Here is a 21,866-nt window from a genome sequence, read left to right on the forward strand (position 1 = left end):
TAACACACTGATAATGTACAGTTGATATGCATACTACGTAAATACCGCACTGATAATGTACAGTTGATATGCATACTACGTAAATAACACACTGATAATGTACAGTTGATATGCATACTACGTAAATAACACACTCATAATGTACAGTTGATATAGATACTACGTAAATAACACACTGATAATGTACAGTTGATATGCATACTACGTAAATACCGCACTGATAATGTACAGTTGATATGCATACTACGTAAATAACACACTGATAATGTACAGTTGATATGCATACTACGTAAATAGCACACTGATAATGTACAGTTGATATACATACTACGTAAATAACACACTGATAATGTACAGTTGATATGCATACTACGTAATTAACACACTGATAATGTACAGTTGATATGCATACTACGTAAATAACACACTGATAATGTACAGTTGATATGCATACTACGTAAATAACACACTGATAATGTATAGTTGATATACATACTACGTAAATAACACACTGATAATGTACAGTTGATATACATACTACGTAAATAATACTCTGATAATCACGAAAATGCAAATTTATTGAATGGCAAATTTTAAAGTAATGTTTAAAAATAAAATAATGACATGTTTCAGTTAAAAAACAATACAATTAACGCCAGCAGTAATGACGTCGTCCAAACGGAAGTACATGTCTTTAATGGTAACGTCGAACCAGTTTCCTTCAAGTCTTCGATCTTCTGCGCGTAATGTTCGCACACCTGGAGTACAAAATAAATATAAGAAATACATGCGCTGTTCCTCGAAAATACTAAAATGTCATAAATGAAATTGGAATTTATTTGTAATGTGTAACTGAATTCGCCGTATTGGTGCCACAGCAATCTTCGTCATCTAAAGGTTCATTGATGTAACCGTCGCCTCACCACCGAATCGAAAGATGGCCCACCGTCCCAACAATCTGTGAGATTTGACAAATTGATGATGCATGCATTCGCATGGACATGAACGGCAGTGGGTGTGCAATCATAAGTACACTGTGCCAGTATTCAGGAATGTGATACATACTTCATCGTTTGGGTTTTCGCCTTCAAAATACAGAACCATACACATTTCGTCGTCCAATTTGTATGAACCGCCCCATATGTCAACACAAAACGACTCTTCGTCAACAAAGTACTCTTCGATTGTTTTGCACTCTTGCACACAAGTGTTTTTCCCTTAAAACAAAAACATTATACGTTTGGCTGTGAGTTTATATTTTGATTTCTAGTGGAGAGTGTGCCGCTGTACCCACTTGTAAACCTCGCTTCTACATGTGAGTGCAAACAGTAGCGGTAGACCTGAAAAAAAACGTCCGATACAAGTGATAGAGTTATCGAGTTATTTAAATAATAACACATGTTTGTGAGGGTAATATCACGATTTGTTGCCTGTCCAAGGGATGGTCATGGGGGCAGACAACAAATCGTGATATTGCTCGAATCACCATGTGTTACTTATTTTATCACATCGACTAGTAGCTTCGCGGTGAGTGGCTTTCGCGGTAATTGGGTTTCGTATCTGTAGGGTTTCGCGGGGAGTAGGGCTTTGTCCCAGTAACTGGTCCTTTCATCCTTGTTGAGAATTAAAGTTTTATGTTTCTTTAACAACTGGCACTATTCTGGGAATACCATCCTAGCAGGAGTTCCAAAATAAGACCCATGCTGTGATAATGCCTCTAGTTTCAAAGACCAATAAACATTACCATTATGATCTTATTGATGTTGCAAAGGATAGTTGAATAATGTTTATTGAAATTAATATTCCCCATAACCGTTTTCCAATATAGATAAATTGTAGTACGTAACAAACTGTATAACTCAGTCTCAACAATGAAATAAAGGAATGTATACATTTACACTATTTATACTTATTTATTATACTTTTATTGCTACTGCACTGATAAAAAAACTGTATTTCTAAAGATGCAATAAATATTATTATTATTATTATTATTATTATTATTATTATTATTATTATTATTATTATTATTATTATTATTATTATTATTATTATTATTATTAGTATTATTATTATTATTATTATTATTATTACTACTACTACTAATGCATTGCAATACAACTAATTCAAATTGAAAGAAATTACAATATAAAGTATTCATCTGTAATACTTCTCAAAGGCGTATTTCGAGGTCAGTGTTATTTACTACAATATTTGTTTATAATTTTATAAACTTGCTTGGCAATACCCACCCCAAGTAGATATAATGTGTACATATTTTAATAAATAAAGATATACTAACAAAAATGAAATATAAATTATTTCATATTTTATTATATAACCTGCACAACAGTAATCCATATTTTCCTTGCTAGAATGATGTGTAACTTCATACGGGAATCCTGATAAAGTTCACAACTGGCGATTTAGCAGTATTAGGGATTGTCAACTTCCCGTGAATTTGATTACTTAACATGTTTAGGTCCATGCACTGCAAGTTGCAGAGCGCGTACCTAAGCGGCCCCAGCAAATAATTAAGCCAAGGCGGTTTTGATATCGAAATCAAGAAACTCTCCGATTTGACACAATCTGGGAAGTTCGAATTACTAAATGAAGTACAGGACGACGAAGCTGAAATATCCAAGAACCAACACATACGAAAAAATCTCAAAAGTGAATATTCGTGGTGTATTTTAATTCTAATCGGACCGGAAGCGGGAATTTGTTAGTACTCTGAATAAGATATTGGCGATCCGCTCTGCTAGGATTGCCCTTAAAATTTGTGTGTGTGTGTGATTTCCAGTGTTTTCACGTATTATTTCTTCTGTGATTTTTTTGGCTTGGCCGATTTCGCTCAAAATTGGCAGGTAGGTCACACCTTCACCCTAGTTATTGGAAAAAAATCTTTTAAAACAATTTGGCCCACCGTTGCCATAGCAACAGCCAAAAAAATGATTTTTGATTAGCTTCGCCCCAAATGTATCTCCTCCTACAAATTCAGGATAAAACACCTCAGACATAGCTCATTCTACTCAGCTTGAGTGTGGGCACAAAATTACTATTTGAATTTTTGGTATCTTTTTTCATTACCGAGAAATTTGACCCCAAAGTTGTGGTTACAGTTCACCAAGAATTGCTTTTTAACTCTTCTGTGATTTTTTTGGCTTGGCTGATTTTGTTCATACATTTTGTACTTGGGAAGTTCGAATTACTAAATGAAGTACAGGACGACGAAGCTGAAATATCCAAGAACCAACACATACCAAAAATCTCAAAAGTGAATATTCGTGGTGTATTTTAATTCTAATCGGACCTGAAGCGGGAATTTGTTAGTACTCTGTATATTGAATATTGGCGATCTGAATATTGGCGATCTGAATACTCTTTTTTTGGCTTGGCTGATTTTGTTCATACTTGACAGGCAGGTCGTACCGCCACTAATATGAATACTTTCGCCCCAAATGTATTACCTATTATCAGTCTTGTAATAGCAGTGTTTAAATGGTCATGCTTTTTATTTTTGCTACGTTGCCTGCACACTGGTAAGAGATCACCGGCGCCGACATTGTTACACTGTATCAACGTAATCCCAACGCAACTTTGAACTTTGAATGAACTGTTAATGGTGCCTTAATTGATCTGAAGTGATACTCTGAATATTGGCGATCCGCTCTGCTAGGATTGCCCTTAACATTTGTGTGTGTGTGTGATTTCCAGTGTTTTCACGTATTATTTCTTCTGTGATTTTTTTGGCTTGGCCGATTTCGCTCAAAATTGGCAGGAAGGTCACACCTTCACCCTAGTTATTGGAAAAAAATCTTTAAAAAAAATTTGGCCCACCGTTGCCATAGCAACAGCCAAAAAAAATGATTTTTGATTAGCTTCTCCCCAAATGTATCTCCTCCTACAAATTCAGGATAAAACACCTCAGACATAGCTCATTCTACTCAGCTTGAGTGTGGGCACAAAATTACTATTTGAATTTTTGGTATCTTTTTCATTACCGAGAAATTTGACCCCAAAGTTGGGGTTACAGTTCACCAAGAATTGCTTTTTAACTCTTCTGTGATTTTTTTGGCTTGGCTGATTTTGTTCATACTTGACAGGCAGGTCGTACCGCCACTAATAGGAATACTTTCGCCCCAAATGTATTACCTATTATCAGTCTTGTAATAGCAGTGTTTAAATGGTCATGCTTTTTATTTTGGCTACGTTGCCTGCACACCGGTAAGAGATCACCGGCGCCGATAATGTTACACTGTATCAACGTAATCCCAACGCAACTTTGAACTTTGAATGAACTGTTAATGGTGCCTTAAATCTAGAAAATACTATTGCAAAACGGTTGGAAATAACACATTTAACAGCAGAATACGTCCTAGCAATAAAATAAAGTGACTTCTAAAGACTGAGTGTTTTGTTTGGCGAACTTCGTATACGGTGCCCGGTGCCTACCGTGGCAACAGCCGAAAACATGTTGCTTGTTTTTTTTAGCGGAGCCGATCGCCAACCAGCCTACCGGCTTGTCTTAGTATAAGCTAGTAACAACGTGTCAATAATTATGGGATGATTTGTAGGCATAAGATTGTTATGTGAACTTCGTTCATTAGTGGAATACTGTGCGATGACGCTATTTTCAGGGCCTAACTGATTCAGACTCCTATATTGACTATGTCCCGGGCTGTTTACTAGTACCAACCTACTTACTTGTCAGTGTCTAACTATTATATACAGCCATGGAGCTAATGCTCCATGATACTGTCATGAATTTGTTTTTGCGTATCTGTTGGTCGACTTAATTAACTGATTATTAGCGAATTGCTGTGTTATGTCTGTCATCGTTTAGGTCTATTTGAAGTTTTGGACGGAACTTGGCTCAGTGATTTGGAACTAATTACCAGATAACCGTCGCGATTCTGACAGTTTATATCCGTAGTTATTAATGTAGTGAACGATTAATCAAAAGATATGACGTATTCAGTACTTAGTGTGATTGGCTTTATGATTGAAGGTTACGCCTTAGAGTCTTTTTACTGCTTTGTAATTGGTTAGAGTTGTGAAAATGAATAAAGAGAGTTTGAGTTGGTCTTGAAGAGCACAGCACGATAGACGAGGTAGAGAGAGTGCAGTCGAGAGTCCAGTCCAGGGGCGAGCCTTGAGGCAGTCCAGTCTTGGGCGAGTCTTGGTTCAGCCTTAAGAGAGTCTTGGGGACTTTTTTCCCAGGGCGCTGTGTCTTATAGAGTGCTCGATTGACCGACTAAGACGAGAGTTGAAACGTATTTCGTTGTGTGTGCCTTATTTGACTGTAAAGTTAAAGTGACTTTCCCGATCCCGTACCTCAAGGGGACGAGATAGAGAGACGAGACGAGTTTCCCCCCTGACAAGTGTGGAGAACCCGAGAGTACAGAATTTATCCCCGTGATAATACAGCCCAGAACACGTCAGAATAGTAAACAAAAGTCAGCTAATGTCAGTTGCCCGTGCCATGAGAGCCGGCCACAGAACCAAAACAATCTGTCAGCCTTCGCCGCCCACAGCATCAATATGATTTTATATTGCATAGAAATGAACACTAAATGCTATCGAACCTGAAACAAAAGTAACCGTCCGATCTAAACGACCTGAGTCTATGAAAATCGAGTCTTATCTCCTTTGCGTTTCCGATCGACAGAAAGTCGGGGCCAATCTACCATGATTGTTTGCTTGTCATCAATTCACAAAGGTCAAAAACGTTTTTAAACGTGAATTTAACGACGAACGTTTTTGAAACGAATCAATGTTCTGGTTATCTCTGGTAGGACTGCAGTCTTTGGAACAAACTTGAGGGACTGTAAAACGCAATTTATGGTACGCGACTTAAAAACGCAATTTACACGTGTATTTTCCAACAAAGTTTTAGTTGTATGTGGTGTGGCACTAGTGTGGAAAGCTGTTGAATAAAATGGCAACAACCTTCGAACGCATTGTTATGCTAATTTGATTTCCGGCATGTTAGTTGACAAACAAATGAAAGATTTGAATGAATGAATTTTCGGCGATAGCTACGTGGATTTGAACCAAAATGTTATCGGCAAGACTCAGAATGCGACAGTGACAGCCACTGAAACGTAATTGAAGGTAAATGAACACGTCAAGCAAAAAAGACTTTTTCCAGTCGTAGCGTAAAATGGAGGCACATACTATTTTGACTCTTGAGGAGAATGGAAATCAGTTGATTTGAGGGTGTCACAATAAGCGAGGGAGTAAATCGTTTTTATGCTACGAAAAAAATGAAGACCTTGAACGTACTTTTTCGACTTCAGTACAACGTCATTTTAGTTTGATTACCTAACGTTTTTAGGTTCATGTGCTGTAAGTTACAGAGCACATACCTAAGCGGCCGTCCCTCAGCAAATAATGAAGCAAAGGCATTTTCGATGTCAAAATCGCGAAACTCTCCCTTTTTACGCAAACTGGGAAGTTCGAATTACTAAAGGAAGTACAGGACGACGAAGCTTAGATATCCAGGAACCAACACATACCAAAAATTATATCTCAAAAGTGAATATTCGTGGTGTATTTTAAGTCTAACCGGACCATAAGTTGGAATTCGTTAGTACTCTAAATATCCAAATATATTTTAGTATAAGGTAGTAAACATACATCCACCATGCTACTATCGGAAACATAAATCCTAAAAATTATGTGCTAGAGCTAGACTTCACATACGGATTCTGATAGTGATTTCTTTAGCCAATCACAATTAGTTAATTCGGACCAATCATGTCCAAGGCTACTGATAGTTACTGACCAATCCCACATGGGATTAATTTTCGCGCCTTTTACCGAAGGTCAAATATAAGTCTATTTAAAGACAAAGCAAATGTATGTTTTTCTGTAGTCTTTGTTTCCGTCATCAATAAACGTTGCTGCTATGTTCTACGTAATTGGTTGTGTCTTTGCTTAGTCGTCTGTTGCCGAACCGTCCCCTAAAATACAGTTTTTCTCGTACGCTGCAGCTACATGGTGCCGAAACCAGGATTCCAAGATGACATCTCCACAGCCAACTCCTTCGCCATCGCTATCCAAGCTACGCACGACCCGTTCAGCACATCGTGGGCAGATGACCAAACTACTCAAACGTGTCGATGAAACCGTCACAGCGTTTCCCTCAGACCCAAGCGTCGACGACCTAGACTCGCTCAGTGTCCTACAAGAGTTACTCTCCACGAAATACGCTACACTTGTCGACATCGATAAAGAAATCATTGACAAAACTGAAGAAGAAGACTTAGAAGCAGTCATTATCGACTCTGATGACTACCTCAATGAAGTTCATGTTAAAAAACACAAGTTTGGTATTTTCATCGAACGGAATTCGCAACCAGAAAACCAACAGAGGGCCCCACGAGAACCAGAAACAACTGCAGAAGCCAGTTCCATCTCAACCCCGGCTCCAATGCAACATAACCAGTCTATCAACTTGCCGAAACTGTCGTTGCCATACTTTGGAGGCGACTTACTAACGTGGGTGAGTTTTAAAGATTCTTTCTACTCGGCTGTACATGAAAACTCGAATCTACAAAATGTACAGAAATTCCAGTATCTCCGTGCACAATTAACAGATGAGGCAGCCCGCACAATTGAAGGGTTAACACTGACCAATACAAACTACACCCAAGCTATGGACTTACTAGAGCACCGATATGGACAGCCTCACAAAATCATAAGCGCCTTCATGAGATCGCTTTGGGACTTGCCCGAACCCTCAGAAGATTACCACAGTCTACGCAACTTCTACGATAAATTAGAAAGTCACATCTGTGGACTCAAGTCACTCGGAAAAAAAGAAGACTCGTATGGTGATCTTTTAGTGCCAATCGTTATGGATAAATTGCCTGGCCAAATTCACAAACAAATCGCGCGCGACCACGGTAATAACGAGATCTACGCAAGGCAATACAGAAAGAGAGGTTATACACGCTGGAGACGCCACTGATGTACAATCCAATTCCAACCCCGCCGTCACCGCAGCATTCCACACTAGAAGTGAAACCACGCGAAAACAGTTTATCCGTAAACCAAAGATTTGTACTTTCTGTAAAGGATCTCATCCGTCTAACGAATGTAAAGCTGTTACAGACGTCGATGAACGCCGCGAGATCGTACAACACCGCGGACTTTGTTACAATTGCTTTGGAAATCACCAAGTCAATGTTTGCAAATCCAAATACAGCTGTCGTAATTGTAAACAGAGACATCACACCTCGTTATGTAACAAATCAATATCAAACCATGGCAACACTAAAGGTTCCAATACGTCCGAAACTCACGTGAACTTCGCTAAAACCATGGCTCCAACCCTCTTAAAGACGACCGTAACTCAAGTTTCTGTTGGTTCAGAAATCGTCACAGCCACTATTCTCTTCGATGAAGGTGCCACGCGATCATTTGTCACTACCGACCTTGCTGAGAAACTGAACTGTAAACCCAAAAAATCAGAACAGATCAACTTAGCGACGTTTGGTGACAATAATTCCCGTACTCGTCGGTTCAACATCTCAGACTTCTCAATACATACCCTCACCGGATCAAAGATTCCAGCTCTTGTAATTCCACAAATATCGACACCGACTAAAAACTTCGTTAATCGCTCATTGCTGGAATTACCCTATCTACGTGACCTGCAATTCGCACATCCCATTTCTACAGTTGACTCTTTCGAAATTTCGGTACTCATCGGCGCGACTGCTATGCACTTGCATGATCGGTAAACGACCAGCGCAGCCGACGTACCATCACAGACATTGCTGATCACCAAGAAGTCCACACGAATGCTTGCTTGAACATGTAAATGTGTATATTTAAATGTCACTATTTAAAGTTGAATTTTCTTTAAATCACGATTTAAAAACCCCGGTAAAACGGCCATGCTTTCAACTCGCGTCATAAGTGGAGGAAATAAATTTACTTGTGTTCTTCTTGGAACAAATATTCTGATTGGTTGTTTTTCGCGTCAATGCGTGGCTTTGGCCAATCAAAAGCATCGTTACATAGTATCAGGGTGCACACAGTAAAATGAACTGTTTCCGGGTCATAGCTGTTTTCGACGAAGCAGACATCAACAAACTTTCGATTCGAATGAAAATTATTCTTTTAAGTATGTATTTTGTTTTTTTATACCTAATTCTATTATTTTTGATAGTAACTGTTAACTGCAGATCGAAAATCTTCTATTGTGTACATTTTATTTCGTTTGATCATCTTGCTTTTTGGTGCCATTCATGCAAGTTTTTTAATGAACCAATTACGAACGTGTGTGCGACATCATACATTTTATTTTGCTTCGTCCAAATAAATATAAATCATAAATATAAATTTTTGCTAAAAATTAAATAAAGCATGTATGTATCTATTTGGGAAAATAAATTAACAAACTTGTTACGTCTTTTTCTGGACGTGATCATTACTGGTAAACAACCGATATCGCCGCGTGATGAATCGTGCAGCTAAAATCAGCTGATTGTACGTGCTGACGTTTACTTAATAATAGCTCTTCAAAATTCTCATTCATTTTGTAATAATAAATATATATTATGCATATGTAATAATATGTAGATTAATAGATTTTTTGGTTTCCATTTTTCAACATCCATGCCAATGATGCACGTTACAAATGTGCCACGCCCACTTCACATTGGCGCGCCCTGTTTAATTTTCAAACCGTGGAGAACCCTGAAGTGGTATTGTTCGGAGCAGTGTGTTCTCCATTTATTTTAAACGCGGTCGTCAAATCGCATTTAGAAGCTAACTCATCAATTCCAACATCATTTGACTTAAAGAATAATATATATGTTGATAACGTTGTGAGTGGAACAAACACCGAGACGGAAGCACTGTCATACTACAACGAAGCCAATCAACTGATGCAATCCGCGGGTTTCAAATTACGCTCATGGTCGTCAAATTGTGACTCTGTACGCTCTCTTTCGGACACTGACGATAGTCTAAACCCGGATAGTAATGTAAATGTTCTTGGAATTCGCTGGATAACCGACTCAGACGAACTAACTTATCCTGAGAAAACTATCAGCCTTCAGGACAATATCATCACCAAACGCACAGTTGTACGAACTGCCGCATGCTTATACGACCCGATTGGCTATCTTTCGCCAGTTCATATTAGAGCGAAATTGTTCATCCAAGAATTATGGAAAGAGAAAGTAAATTGGGACGACACACTTAGTGAAGATATGAATCGGAAATGGAGTGGCATTGTCAGTGATCTCAACGCAGCCACCAACACCAAGCTAAAGCGTTTATATTTTCCCAAATCCGATGAACAGTGTACAAATAATGAATATCAACTGCACGTATTCGCGGACGCCAGCGACAAAGCATATGGAGCTGCCGTATATTTACGCCGTAACGACCAAACAGCGCTAGTGATAGCCAAGACACGCGTCGCGCCACTGAAACCAGAAGTATCGCTTCCCCGCTTAGAATTAATGGCTTCACTAATCGGAGCCCGTCTTATGAATTTTGTGTTAGAAGCATTCAAATCCCGGCTTTCATTCGCCAAGTGTGTATTATGGTCAGACAGCCAGATTGTTATCCACTGGCTAAATAGCAACAAGAGATTGCCTGTCTTTATTGCTAATCGTGTTAAAGAAATTAAGGAACTACTACGTTGTGCTACCATAAAGTATTGCCCAATCCGTGACAACCCAGCCGATCTACTAACGCGTGGCATATCTACCCATAAGTTACAGACTTCTGATATTTGGTGGAACGGACCTCACTGGCTTCAACAAGGTGACTGGCCTGTATGTGATTTATTTGACAACGCAATGAATCACGTGTCAGTTACCAATAACGCACATACCGGTAACGAAAACACGGAAACCACGCCTGAAAACGCCCAAACAGCCCCAACTATAGGCATTCAACACATTGTCGATGCAGGCAGGTTTGGATCTCTCGATAAGCTGTTATGTGTCACTGCGCTAGTACTTCGTTTCATTACTCGGCTAAAACGACAAAATCCACGCAACGCCGGAACACCCGACGCAGATGAAATAAAAGAAGCCGAGAAACTATGGATCCACGACATCCAACTTGAGAAATACTACACTGAGATTCAATCATTTCAACCATGTTTCAACGAGAAGGAAGAAAACTGGGCCCTTTGGTGAAACAACTGAGACTTTTCGTCGACTTACACACCACACTATGTTGCGGTGGGAGGCTACACAACGCCCCTCTGGAATTTACTACGAAATTCCCTATATTATTGCCGTCAAACCATCCCTTCACCGATCTCGTCGTTTTGAAAGCGCAATCTGATGTGTCACATGCGGGCCCACAATATACCATAACGCATATTAGACAACGCTTTTGGATCACCAACATTCGACAAGTAGTGAATAAATTACTGTGAAAATGCGTCACATGCCGTAAAGTTATTGGTGGACACTACAGAGCTCCGATTTCCGCGCCTCTCCAATCTTGTCGAGTAAACGTCACACCCCCATTCGCCATAACTGGAGTCGACTTTACAGGCGCATTGAATATCAAACCACCACAAGGCAGTAAGGAAAGTAAAGCTTATGTATGTCTATTTACATGCGCTGTCACTCGCGCTGTGCATCTTGAACTTGTACCGGATTTATCGACTAAATCGTTTCTATATGCATTCCGCCGATTCACATCTAGACGCTCGTTGCCTTGCAAAATGATATCCGACAAAGCGTCAACGTACCTCTCAGCCGCCAATGAAATACATAATCTATTCAACTCACGTGATATACAAACATATCTAGCAAATAAACGAGTTCAATGGACGTTTATTCCAAAGCGAGCTCCCTGGTTTGGAGGTTTTTGGGAGAGGTTAATTGGACTGACAAAGACAGCAATTAAGAAGGTGTTAGGCCGCGCCTACGTGACATACCACGAACTTAACACAATTGTCATCGAAATCGAAAGCGTGTTAAACGACCGTCCTATTACGTACACGTCGTCCGATAATGAAGACGCTACCCCACTCACTCCATCTCATCTGTTAAATGGACGTCTACTGACACCACTACCTTATCTCACCATCGATGACACTGAGCTAAATGATCCAAATTTTGGAAATCAACATTCATTTTACTTCTGATACAGTTGTAGGCGCCCTAAGTTTGTTACGGTTTATGAATCAAAATAGAAAATTGTCGAACGAAAAAAACAAACAGAATTCTGCATGTAAAATATATTTCACGAATGAAATAATTTTGATTCAGAACTGAAACATATATTTACCCTAAACACAATTCGGTGTATCAGAAGTAAAATGAATGACACAAAATAACAACCTTTTTTTAAACATATAAATTTGTGTACTGAATGGAATATAAATTGTACACAACAAAATGGCGTCTGAATAATTAAATAGGAATTCTTTGAACAGAAATACGTTTGATGAAATCAAATACGAATTTTAGAAAATAAAATAATATTTATGAAATGTAAAATAGAATTTACAAACATAAATTGCGTTTTATGGAATGAAATATGGATTTTACAAATGTAAATCGCGTTTTGTGGAATAAAATATGGATTTAAAAAAAACAAATTTGTTTTTAATAGTATTGCAACACTTGGCTTGCCATACTAATGAATTCTAGCATTTTGGATCTATTTATATAACGAATACTTACACAAGCTGTAGTTCGTGGACGAACGGAGTTAACTCCATGGTGGAGGCCATTGAAGAGTGCAAAGCATTGTGGGTCCATACTTTAAAATAAATCGCTGAAATTGGTCATTGGTCGTCGCAATGCGTTATTGATTGCTGAAGTTGGTTATTGATCGTCGCAATGCGTTATTGATCGCCGCAATGCGTTACTGATCGTCGCAAGCGTTATTGATCGTCGCAATGCGTCATTGATCGCCGCAGTGCGTTATTGATCGTCGCAATGCGTCATTGCTCGCCGCAATTTGGTTATTGATCGCCGCAATGCGTTATTGATCGTCGTAATTGGTTATTGATCGTCGCAATGTGTTATTGGTCGCCGAAATTTGGTCATTCTTCGCCGATTGTATATATGGGCCACCGTAATACCGGCAACACGGAAAATACAATTAAGAAAGGCGACGTAGTACTCGTGCACAGTGACACTGAGCGCCGAATAAATTGGCGTTTGGGTTTAGTTGAAAGATTGAATTTCGGTAATGACGGAATCGTTAGATCGGCGGAAATTAGAACCAGTTCCGGTTATACCAACAGACCGATAGTGAAACTATATCCGCTCGAAATTTGCAGTAACGACGTCACACCCATCGACGCTACACGTGACCTTCCTCCTAACGCGCCAGTGTGTCAACAAATAAGTAATCGCCGGACTCCGAGAACTGCCGCCGCCATCGCCCGTCTTCGGATTCAAGACCTGAATGACTTTTGAACCATGAACAATGAACCCTTGTATGTTTGACTTTAACTTCTAACTTATATTCAATATTTAGGACTGATCGTATTTTCATAGTTTTAATTTTCCTTGTGTAAGTTAGTATTTTATGTGCAAGTTAATTTCTCGTAACTTTCTTTCGTATTATTCAGATTTTATGTCTTCGATTCGTTTCAGTATTTTTTTCATTACATTTGTATATTGTTACATTCGTTGTTGCCTTTACTTTCGCGCCCGGGAGAAATATCGGAAACATAAATCCTAAAATGTATGTGCTAGAGCTAGACTTCACATACGGATTCTGATAGTGATTTCTTTAGCCAATCACAATTAGTTAATTCGGACCAATCATGTCCAAGGCTACTGATAGTTACTGACCAATCCCACATGGGATTAATTTTCGCGCCTTTTACCGAAGGTCAAATATAAGTCTATTTAAAGACAAAGCAAATGTATGTTTTTCTGTAGTCTTTGTTTCCGTCATCAATAAACGTTGTTGCTCTGTTCTACGTAATTGGTTGGGTCTTTGCTTAGTCGTCTGTTGCCGAACCGTCCCCTAAAATACAGTTGTTCTCGTACGCTGCAGCTACATCTACCATACATCACTCACACCCACTCTCCCACAAAATAACAACACTTATATTTGAAGGATGCAATAGTTTATGTTATGTATTATAACAAGTTTCACATTACTCAATAGTATACATACATTATTTGCTGAAAAAAACTGCGAATTACACACAGAAAATGTTATTTTCAGCCACATTTTTGAAATGAATTGAGAAAATCTCAAACGCAAGCTATTTGATCAGATAAAAATGTCGTGCCTGGAAGTGACTGAAATTACTTTCTCACGAACGTACCACCCCTTCTATTCAAACTCATTCAGCCTATGGTACACAGCTTTAGAGCGCTTTCGGTGAGCATCGGCGTGGCACGCGTAGAAATGCTCACAGCGTAACATGAATATGAAGATGATATGGAAAGCCGTACGTATGGAAAGCCGTACGGGACCCTGCTGCGTCAATATAAATTGCATGGTAAAACATACAGCTTCAAAATTATGCTGCTTCTTCAACAAAAGTGCGATTTCCGATGTCTACGTTTACAAATTGGAGTAGTAGCAATCAGCGCAAAACTTATTCACAGTCGTCGCTAATTAATTAGTAGTTGTCGCAAAGCGAGTTGTAGTAGTCGCGATTTAACGGGAGATGATTTGTAGAAGTCACTAACACACTACAGCGTATTTGTCGCTGACGCAGTTCCTTAATTTATAGACGACGACACTTCATTTTCCAAGTTGTCGAAGCAAACAAGTCCCCCTAGTAGACGACGCAACTTGCACTTTTCAAGTTGTCGACGCAAAACGAGTCCCCCTAGTAGACTTTGCATTTTTCATTCCAAGTTGACGCAGACACACTTTTTTTCTAGTAGACGACGATGCATATAGCATTCTCAAGTTGACGAAGACGCATTTTTTCTAGTAGACGACGACGCACATTGCATTTTCAAGTTGACGCAGACCGTTTTTCTGGTAGACGACGACACAAAATGTACAGTGCATTTTCAAGTTCGACATCACGAGAATAGGTCTGTCGAGAATAAGTAAATGACAAAAACCTGGAAGTATAGTCATCGATTGACCTGATCTGAGTTGGTCATGTTCAATACTGTATGTTATTAATCGGTTTTAGTATTGCTCCCAGGCAAACGAGCACAATCAAGTATTGACTGGTATTCTGTTCATAGTTCCACCAAATATCGCTGAAATATCCATTGTACACACTAAAATATCTCGTCACCCGTTAGTCCCCCCCCCCCCAAAAAAAAAAAAAACCTATGTTGCCCACAAGTCGGAAAATTGAAAAATTGGGTCGGTCGGTCGGATTTTTTTTTTAAACTTAATTCTGTCAACGGGGGGGGGGGTTTATCCCCGACACCCCCCCCCCCCAGATCCGCCACTGGTACGTACACACGATGGCATTACTGTGATACTGACAGCGCTAAAACGTGCAAAAGCCGTCGTTTTGTTTGTGATGTAAGCGGGTGAGAGTTTTAATATAAAATGTCAAGTTTTGTAAATTCAATTAAAAATTTGTGCATTTCATTTATTAAAAATAATATTTACTACAACAAACGTATTGTTTTTGTCAATAATGTTTTTATTTAATTAAGAGAATACTTGGTGTGGCGATATTTTTAATATTGTGCACCAACTATCCTTCGAATCGCAAATGTCAAAATGGCCTGAAATGCAAAAGACGTGTTTGCTCTTCAGACTTCATAGTTCATAGTATTCGGAACATGTCAGAGAAATACAGATCAACCCGAGGTTCAAAGTCGCCACTTATCCCCCTGGGAACCCTGGGGATCAAACAACGGTCCGGTGTCATGATATGTAATCGACAAAGCACGTTAATTATGAACATATGGCAATTGACCCTGTACACACAGGAAGTCCTCATTATGCAAATTATGTGACCTTGTTTACTTATAGTTATTTGGGGTTGAATAAATCAGTTCTTAGAAGTAGTAGCTAGAGACAGTGTTTTTGTCAATTACTAAACATAACATCCGGGATCGTTAATTTTTAGAGGAAACACTTTTACTGCTTAAAATGGTGAGTTTTTACTTACTCACTTTTGGGCCTATTAAAAAAAAAAAAAAAAAAAAAAAAAAACGCGACCCGATATTTTATTATTTCATATTTTTCGTTCGGTCGCTGAGGGCAACAAAACAATTTTTGTTGCCTTATGTGTTTTCGTGTAGACCACGCAAAATGGGACAATGTTTATCGCTACTGGTTATTTGTGTTGCCTTTTTCTTATAACTTAAGGGGTTGGTAATTTTAAATCATGGGTGGTTGCTGAACATTTTCATGAAACAAATAATTTACAAGTTAGACACAGGGAAAGAAAATGCATGAAAGAAGGAAATTCAAGGTAAATAAAAATGTACATATAAAACAATATGAAAAGAGTATTGCATTGGTCACACGCTTCCATCTCCCTATATTGTTCTGCTATTTAATATACACCTGAGCTGAAAACTGGTGTTTCATAATTTTTTGCTATAGTTTTCAGCTCACCTGGGTCTGACTATTCTATTTATTCATTGTTTTAATGTCTATCAAATGATATTATTGAGAATCTAGCGGGCTATTTTATTATGGTGAATCCACATGAAAAAATGCACAATGATCTCTTAACCATGTATATTAACTACCCTGCCATCGGCAGTTCCTGGCCGCTAGTACGACGTCAAACTACTAGGACCTGAACAAATTAAACTAATAATGACTTTATGTCTTTTTATATGGCGAACATGTAAATAAACACATATGTTCCAGGCGCCCTACCCCCTTCAGCCCGCAAACAAAAAATTGACAAACCCAGCCCACGTCAACAGTAGCGCCCCTTACCGAATTTCTGGATCCGCCAGTGTATATACGTAAGTGATCTCAAATTGTAGTGCAGCCATATTCATAAAAATAATTATTTTTATATTGATGCCATTTACTATTGGTAACTTTTCATTATAATTGAGAAGATAAGTATGATAGAAACTTGAGAAGGGGAAATAGTAAATTATATTCTCACTCATTTGTGTGCTAAATTTCTGTTTTAATGCAGTTTTTTATATAGTTTAAAACTGTGTTAGTGAACATCTCTATACTATATAAAGCCTAACTAGTTATAGCGAAACCTTTAGGCAGTTTCAAGACATAACGTGTGATCATGGAGGTGGTGGTATGATCAACTTATAAAAAACCTATCTTACGTGGTTACTCACGAATATTTTTGCAGATTCTTATTTGCTCAGTGACCTAAATAATTAGCATGCCACTGACAAAACAACCTTTAAATTTCCTCAAGTCACATTTCTTTGATTTATGACAAATATACGAGTTGGAGATCCATATACAAATATCAACCTCCAATAGTCTTCCATATCAAGACTGTTTCATTGGGCGGTTGCTACTATACACAGGTTTTATTTTATATAAATATTATTTCTGACTTGGTTTTTCTTAAAATTTTCTCTGCGAAGATTATCATCCGCACCCTAACTCAAATGTTGCGTTGGTGTCAATTTGAAAAATACACTGTGCGTTGTCGTTTACCAGGAAACGCGTCTGCGTCAACTTGAAAATGCAATTTGCGTCGTCGTCTACTTGGAAATGCAATGTGCGTCAACTTGAGAATGTGTAGTGCGTCTGCGTCAACTTGAAAATGCTAATGTGCGTCGTCGACTACTAGCAAAAAATGCGTCTGCGTCAACTTGAAATGAAAAAAGGAAAGTCACCTAGGGGGACTCGTTTTGCGTCGACAACTTGAAAAGTGCAAGTTGCGTCGTCTACTAGGGGGACTTGTTTGCTTCGACAACTTGGAAAATGAAGTGTCGTCGTCTATAAATTAAGGAACTGCGTCAGCGACAAATACGCTGTATAGTGTTAGTGGCTTCTACAAATCATCACCCGTTAAATCGCGACTACTACAACTCGCTTTGCGACAACTACTAATTAATTAGCGACGACTGTGAATAAGTTTTGTGCTGATTGCTACTACTACAATTGGTAAACGTAGACATCGAAAATCGCACTTTTGTTGAAGAAGCAGCATAATTTTGAAGCTATATGTTTTACCATGCAATTTATATTGACGCAGCAGGGTCCCGTACGGCTTTCCATATTTTGAAGCTATATGTTTTACCATGCAATTTATATTGACGCAGCAGGGTCCCGTACGGCTTTCCATACATTCTAAAGTTGACGCAGACGCATTTCCAAGTAGACGACGACGCACAGTGCATTTTTAAGTTGACGCAAACGCGTTTTCCTGGTAAACGACAACGCACAGTGTATTTTCAAATTGACACCAACGCAACATTTAAGTTAAAAACTTAACTTAACTTTTAAGAAAAACCAAGTCAGAAATAATATATATATATATAATGAAACCTGTGTATAGTAGCAACCGCCCCAATGAAACAATCTTGATATAGAGGACTAATGGAGATTGATATTTGTATATGGATCTCCAACTCGTATATTTGTCATAAATCAAAGAAATTTGACTTGAGGAAATTTAAAGGTTGTTTTATCAATGGCATGAAAGAGTGACCACGTAAAATAAATGTTTTTACATACGGTATGTCTTTAAACTGCCTAAAGATTTCACTATTACTAGTTATGCTTTATATAATATAGAGATAGTCAATAACACAGTTTTAAACTATATAAAAACTGCATTAAAATAGACATTTCGCACACAAATGAGTGAGAGAATTTAATTTACTATTTCCCCTTCTCGGGTTTCTATCATAATTATCTTCTCAATCCTAATGACAAGTTACCAATAATATATGCCATCAATATAAAAATATTAATTTTTATGAATAAAGCTGCACTACAATTTGAGATCACTTACATGCATTGGCGGATCCAGAAATTCTGGTCTCCTATTGACGTTGCCTGGGTTTGTAATTGATTTGTCTTTTTTTTGCGGGATGAGGGGGGGGGGGGCACTATAGCAAGTAATTATGAAACACCAGTTTTCATCTCAGGTGCACATTAAATAGCACAACATAAAGGGTTGAGCATTTAAAATATAGGGAGATGGAAGCGTATGGCCAGTGCAATACTTTTTTCACAGTGTCTTATCTGTACGTTTTTATTTATCTTGAATGTCCTCCTTTCATGCATTTTCTTTCTCTGTGTCTAACTTTTCCAGCCACTTCCTATGATTTAAAATTACCAACCCATAAGGCTACAAGAAAAAGGCAACACAAATACTCGGTAGCAACAAACAGTGTCCCATTTTACGTAGTCTACACGAAAACACATAACGGGGGGCGAGATATTTTACCGTGTACACTGGATATTTCAGCGATATTTTGTGGAACTATGAACAGAATACCAGTCAATACTTGATTTTGCTCGTTTGCCTGGGAGCAATACTAAAACCGATTAATAACATACATTATTGAACATGACCAACTCAGATATGGTAAATCGATGACCATACTTCCGGGTTGTTGCATTTACATATTCTCGACAGACGCGAGATCTAGAAATGCGTCTGCGTCAACTTGAAAATGTACTGTACATTTTGCGTCGTCGTCTACTAGAAAAAATGCGTCTGCGTCAACTTGAAATAAAAAGTGCAAAGTCTCCTAGGGGGACTCATTTTGCGTCGACAACTTAAAAAGTGCAAGTTGCATCGTCTACTAGGGAACCCGTTTGCGTCGACATCTTTGAAAATGAAAAGTCGTCGTCATCTAGAAATTAAGTGTTAGTGGCGACTACTACAACTCGTTTTGCGACAACTGCTAATTATTTAGCGACGACTGTGAATAAGTTTTGCGCTGATTGTTACTACTACAATTGGTAAACGTAGACATCGGAAATCGCACTTTTGTTGAAGAAGTAGCATAATTTTGAAGCTATATGTTTTACCATGCAATTTATATTGACGCAGCAGGGTCCCGTACGGCTTTCCATAATATGAAGATACGCGGTTTTGATGTTTCATATGCTTTATATTTTAGATCGCTGCAGCGCGTTCTACGCGTGACACGCCGATGCTCGCCGAGAACGCTCTGTGTGAATTAGGTTGAAGGTGTGATACGTTCGTGAGAAAGCCGCATTACAGTCATTTCAACGGCGTGCTGACATTGACATCTCGCGAGTGGTAAAATAACTCATTCCAATAATTTTATATTCGATAAATTGAGTGTTTCACACTACTTAAAGTAACATTTACTGTGTATTTCGCAGTTTTTTGTACATAAACGCATGCTGTTGAATTTTGTGCCACTTCTTATAATACATAAACTAAAATATTGTATTCTTCAAATATAAGTGTTGGTTTTGTGAGGTGGCCGGTGTGAGAGATGTATGTTAGGTGTAGTTGTGTATCGTCTGTTCGATGTGATATATAATGACACACGGTCCTTCAGGAAATATCACGATTTGTCGTCTGCCCTCGGGCTTTTGGTCATGAGCATATTATTGGGCAGGCAACGAATCGTGATTGCCATCACAATCTGTTGTTATTTCAATAACGTAATGAACGGCTTACCAGACGACCAATCCCAAGGGCCGGCATGCCAGTTATTCGAACACGTTAAGTCGTTTTTACACGCAGCCCACCAATCGGAACATTCACTGCGACAAATAGGTACATTTATAAATCTCTCTTCCCGAATCGACTTGTCTTCCTGGAAGTGAAAAACAAAATTTGACTGTGACGAAAATACTTCTTTGGTGGCGCTATACTAGACTACTTTGTTATTTGTTTGACGATTTTTTTAAATTTATGTTATAATCTTCACGAATCAACCGTAAATAGTGTTGCTGTATTGGACTGTTGATATTCCCCGAGGCGCTACTCAATACAATGTTTGTTTTCCCTGGACATATTATTCGATATAACGAAATATATATTTTGTCACGCAGTATAGCAGCTCTACCTGTCCCAATACTCACATGTACAAGCCATGGTCCCAAATTTGGTGAGCATTCATAATGACATAGATCTTTCATCATAAAGTCCCAACACTGTGTTGAAATGTTAGCACAATGGTTCCAATCAAATCCATGCCATATATCGGCGTAGTGCATGGCGGCCGTTGTCTCTGCTTCGCAACACGATCTTTCTTTCCAAGAGTCGCACTGTTAAACCAAGTAATACAACACTGTAGCAATCATAGTAATAAATAAATAAATAAATAAATAAATAAATAAATAAATAAATAAATAAATAAATAAATAAATAAATAAATAAATAAATAAATAAATAAATAAATAAATAAAATATTTAGTTTTCGTCTACTATCATGGACGAAATGATCATCATATCGATGGCAATAAATCCTTCACATCAAGATAACTTACATGACCCGCAAGTTTCTCCTCCACACTGGGTACGTCTTTGTGATATTTCCCCAGTAAACATGTATTGATATTTTCTTCGTAGGTTCGATGAATTGCTACACTCTCCCAACACTCAATCTGTACAAATATAGTCGTCAGTACCAGCAGCGTCAGCAGCGGTAGGTAGGTCATTTTGTTTGAGAATTATTGATGAGCTGGTGGAATGAGAATGACACATAATCATAGTAAGTAGTAATTGATGTACCCCCCCCCCACACGCACACAGTAAACAAATACTCAAATGCGCCGAACAAAACACGTAGAAATTTCTCAATGTCAAGAAACCTGTTAAAGAACTTAGGTTTTCAATTTACGTTAAAACTGTCAAAAGTGCTCTTCTTCCATAAACTTGGAGAAGCATAATAAAAAGCACGCTGTACAAATGTTTTTTTGTGGTAGCAAACGACGAAGTGCTTAATACAGTGTCATGGGTTACATGAAAAGAGGGCGTTGATTTAACTACGAGTACTTGTTCACATGCGTCTCATTGCGGGATTAAGCAC

General features: G+C 38.4%; 1 protein-coding gene across 1 annotated transcript; it reads right to left on the reverse strand.

Moving 5' to 3' along the window:
• Positions 1-560: 560 nt before the first annotated feature.
• On the reverse strand, positions 561-21,495 carry LOC102809975 (folate receptor beta-like). The gene is made up of 5 exons (XM_085498189.1): positions 21,325-21,495; positions 20,917-21,102; positions 20,510-20,648; positions 1,066-1,217; positions 561-758 (listed from the first exon to the last, which is right to left on the reverse strand). The coding sequence occupies exons 1-5, from the start codon at positions 21,493-21,495 to the stop codon at positions 630-632; spliced, it is 777 nt and encodes a 258-aa protein (XP_085354315.1). The 3' UTR covers positions 561-629.
• Between the last annotated feature and the right edge of the window lie 371 nt (positions 21,496-21,866).

This window comes from Saccoglossus kowalevskii, chromosome 4 (assembly GCF_978046115.1).
Source record: "Saccoglossus kowalevskii chromosome 4, keSacKowa6.1, whole genome shotgun sequence".
Taxonomy (NCBI): Eukaryota; Metazoa; Hemichordata; class Enteropneusta; family Harrimaniidae; genus Saccoglossus; species Saccoglossus kowalevskii.

Coding starts and splice junctions, on each gene's coding strand:
- LOC102809975 (XM_085498189.1), bottom strand. CDS start 21,495: ATGACCTACCTACCGCTGCTGACGCTGCTGGTACTGACGACTATATTT. Junction 1,218..20,509: donor CCCTTGGGATTGGTCGTCTG/GTAAGCCGTTCA, acceptor TTTTGTTTTAAG/GGAAAAACACTTGTGTGCAA. Junction 759..1,065: donor GCGAAAACCCAAACGATGAA/GTATGTATCACA, acceptor TTTGTACTCCAG/GTGTGCGAACATTACGCGCA.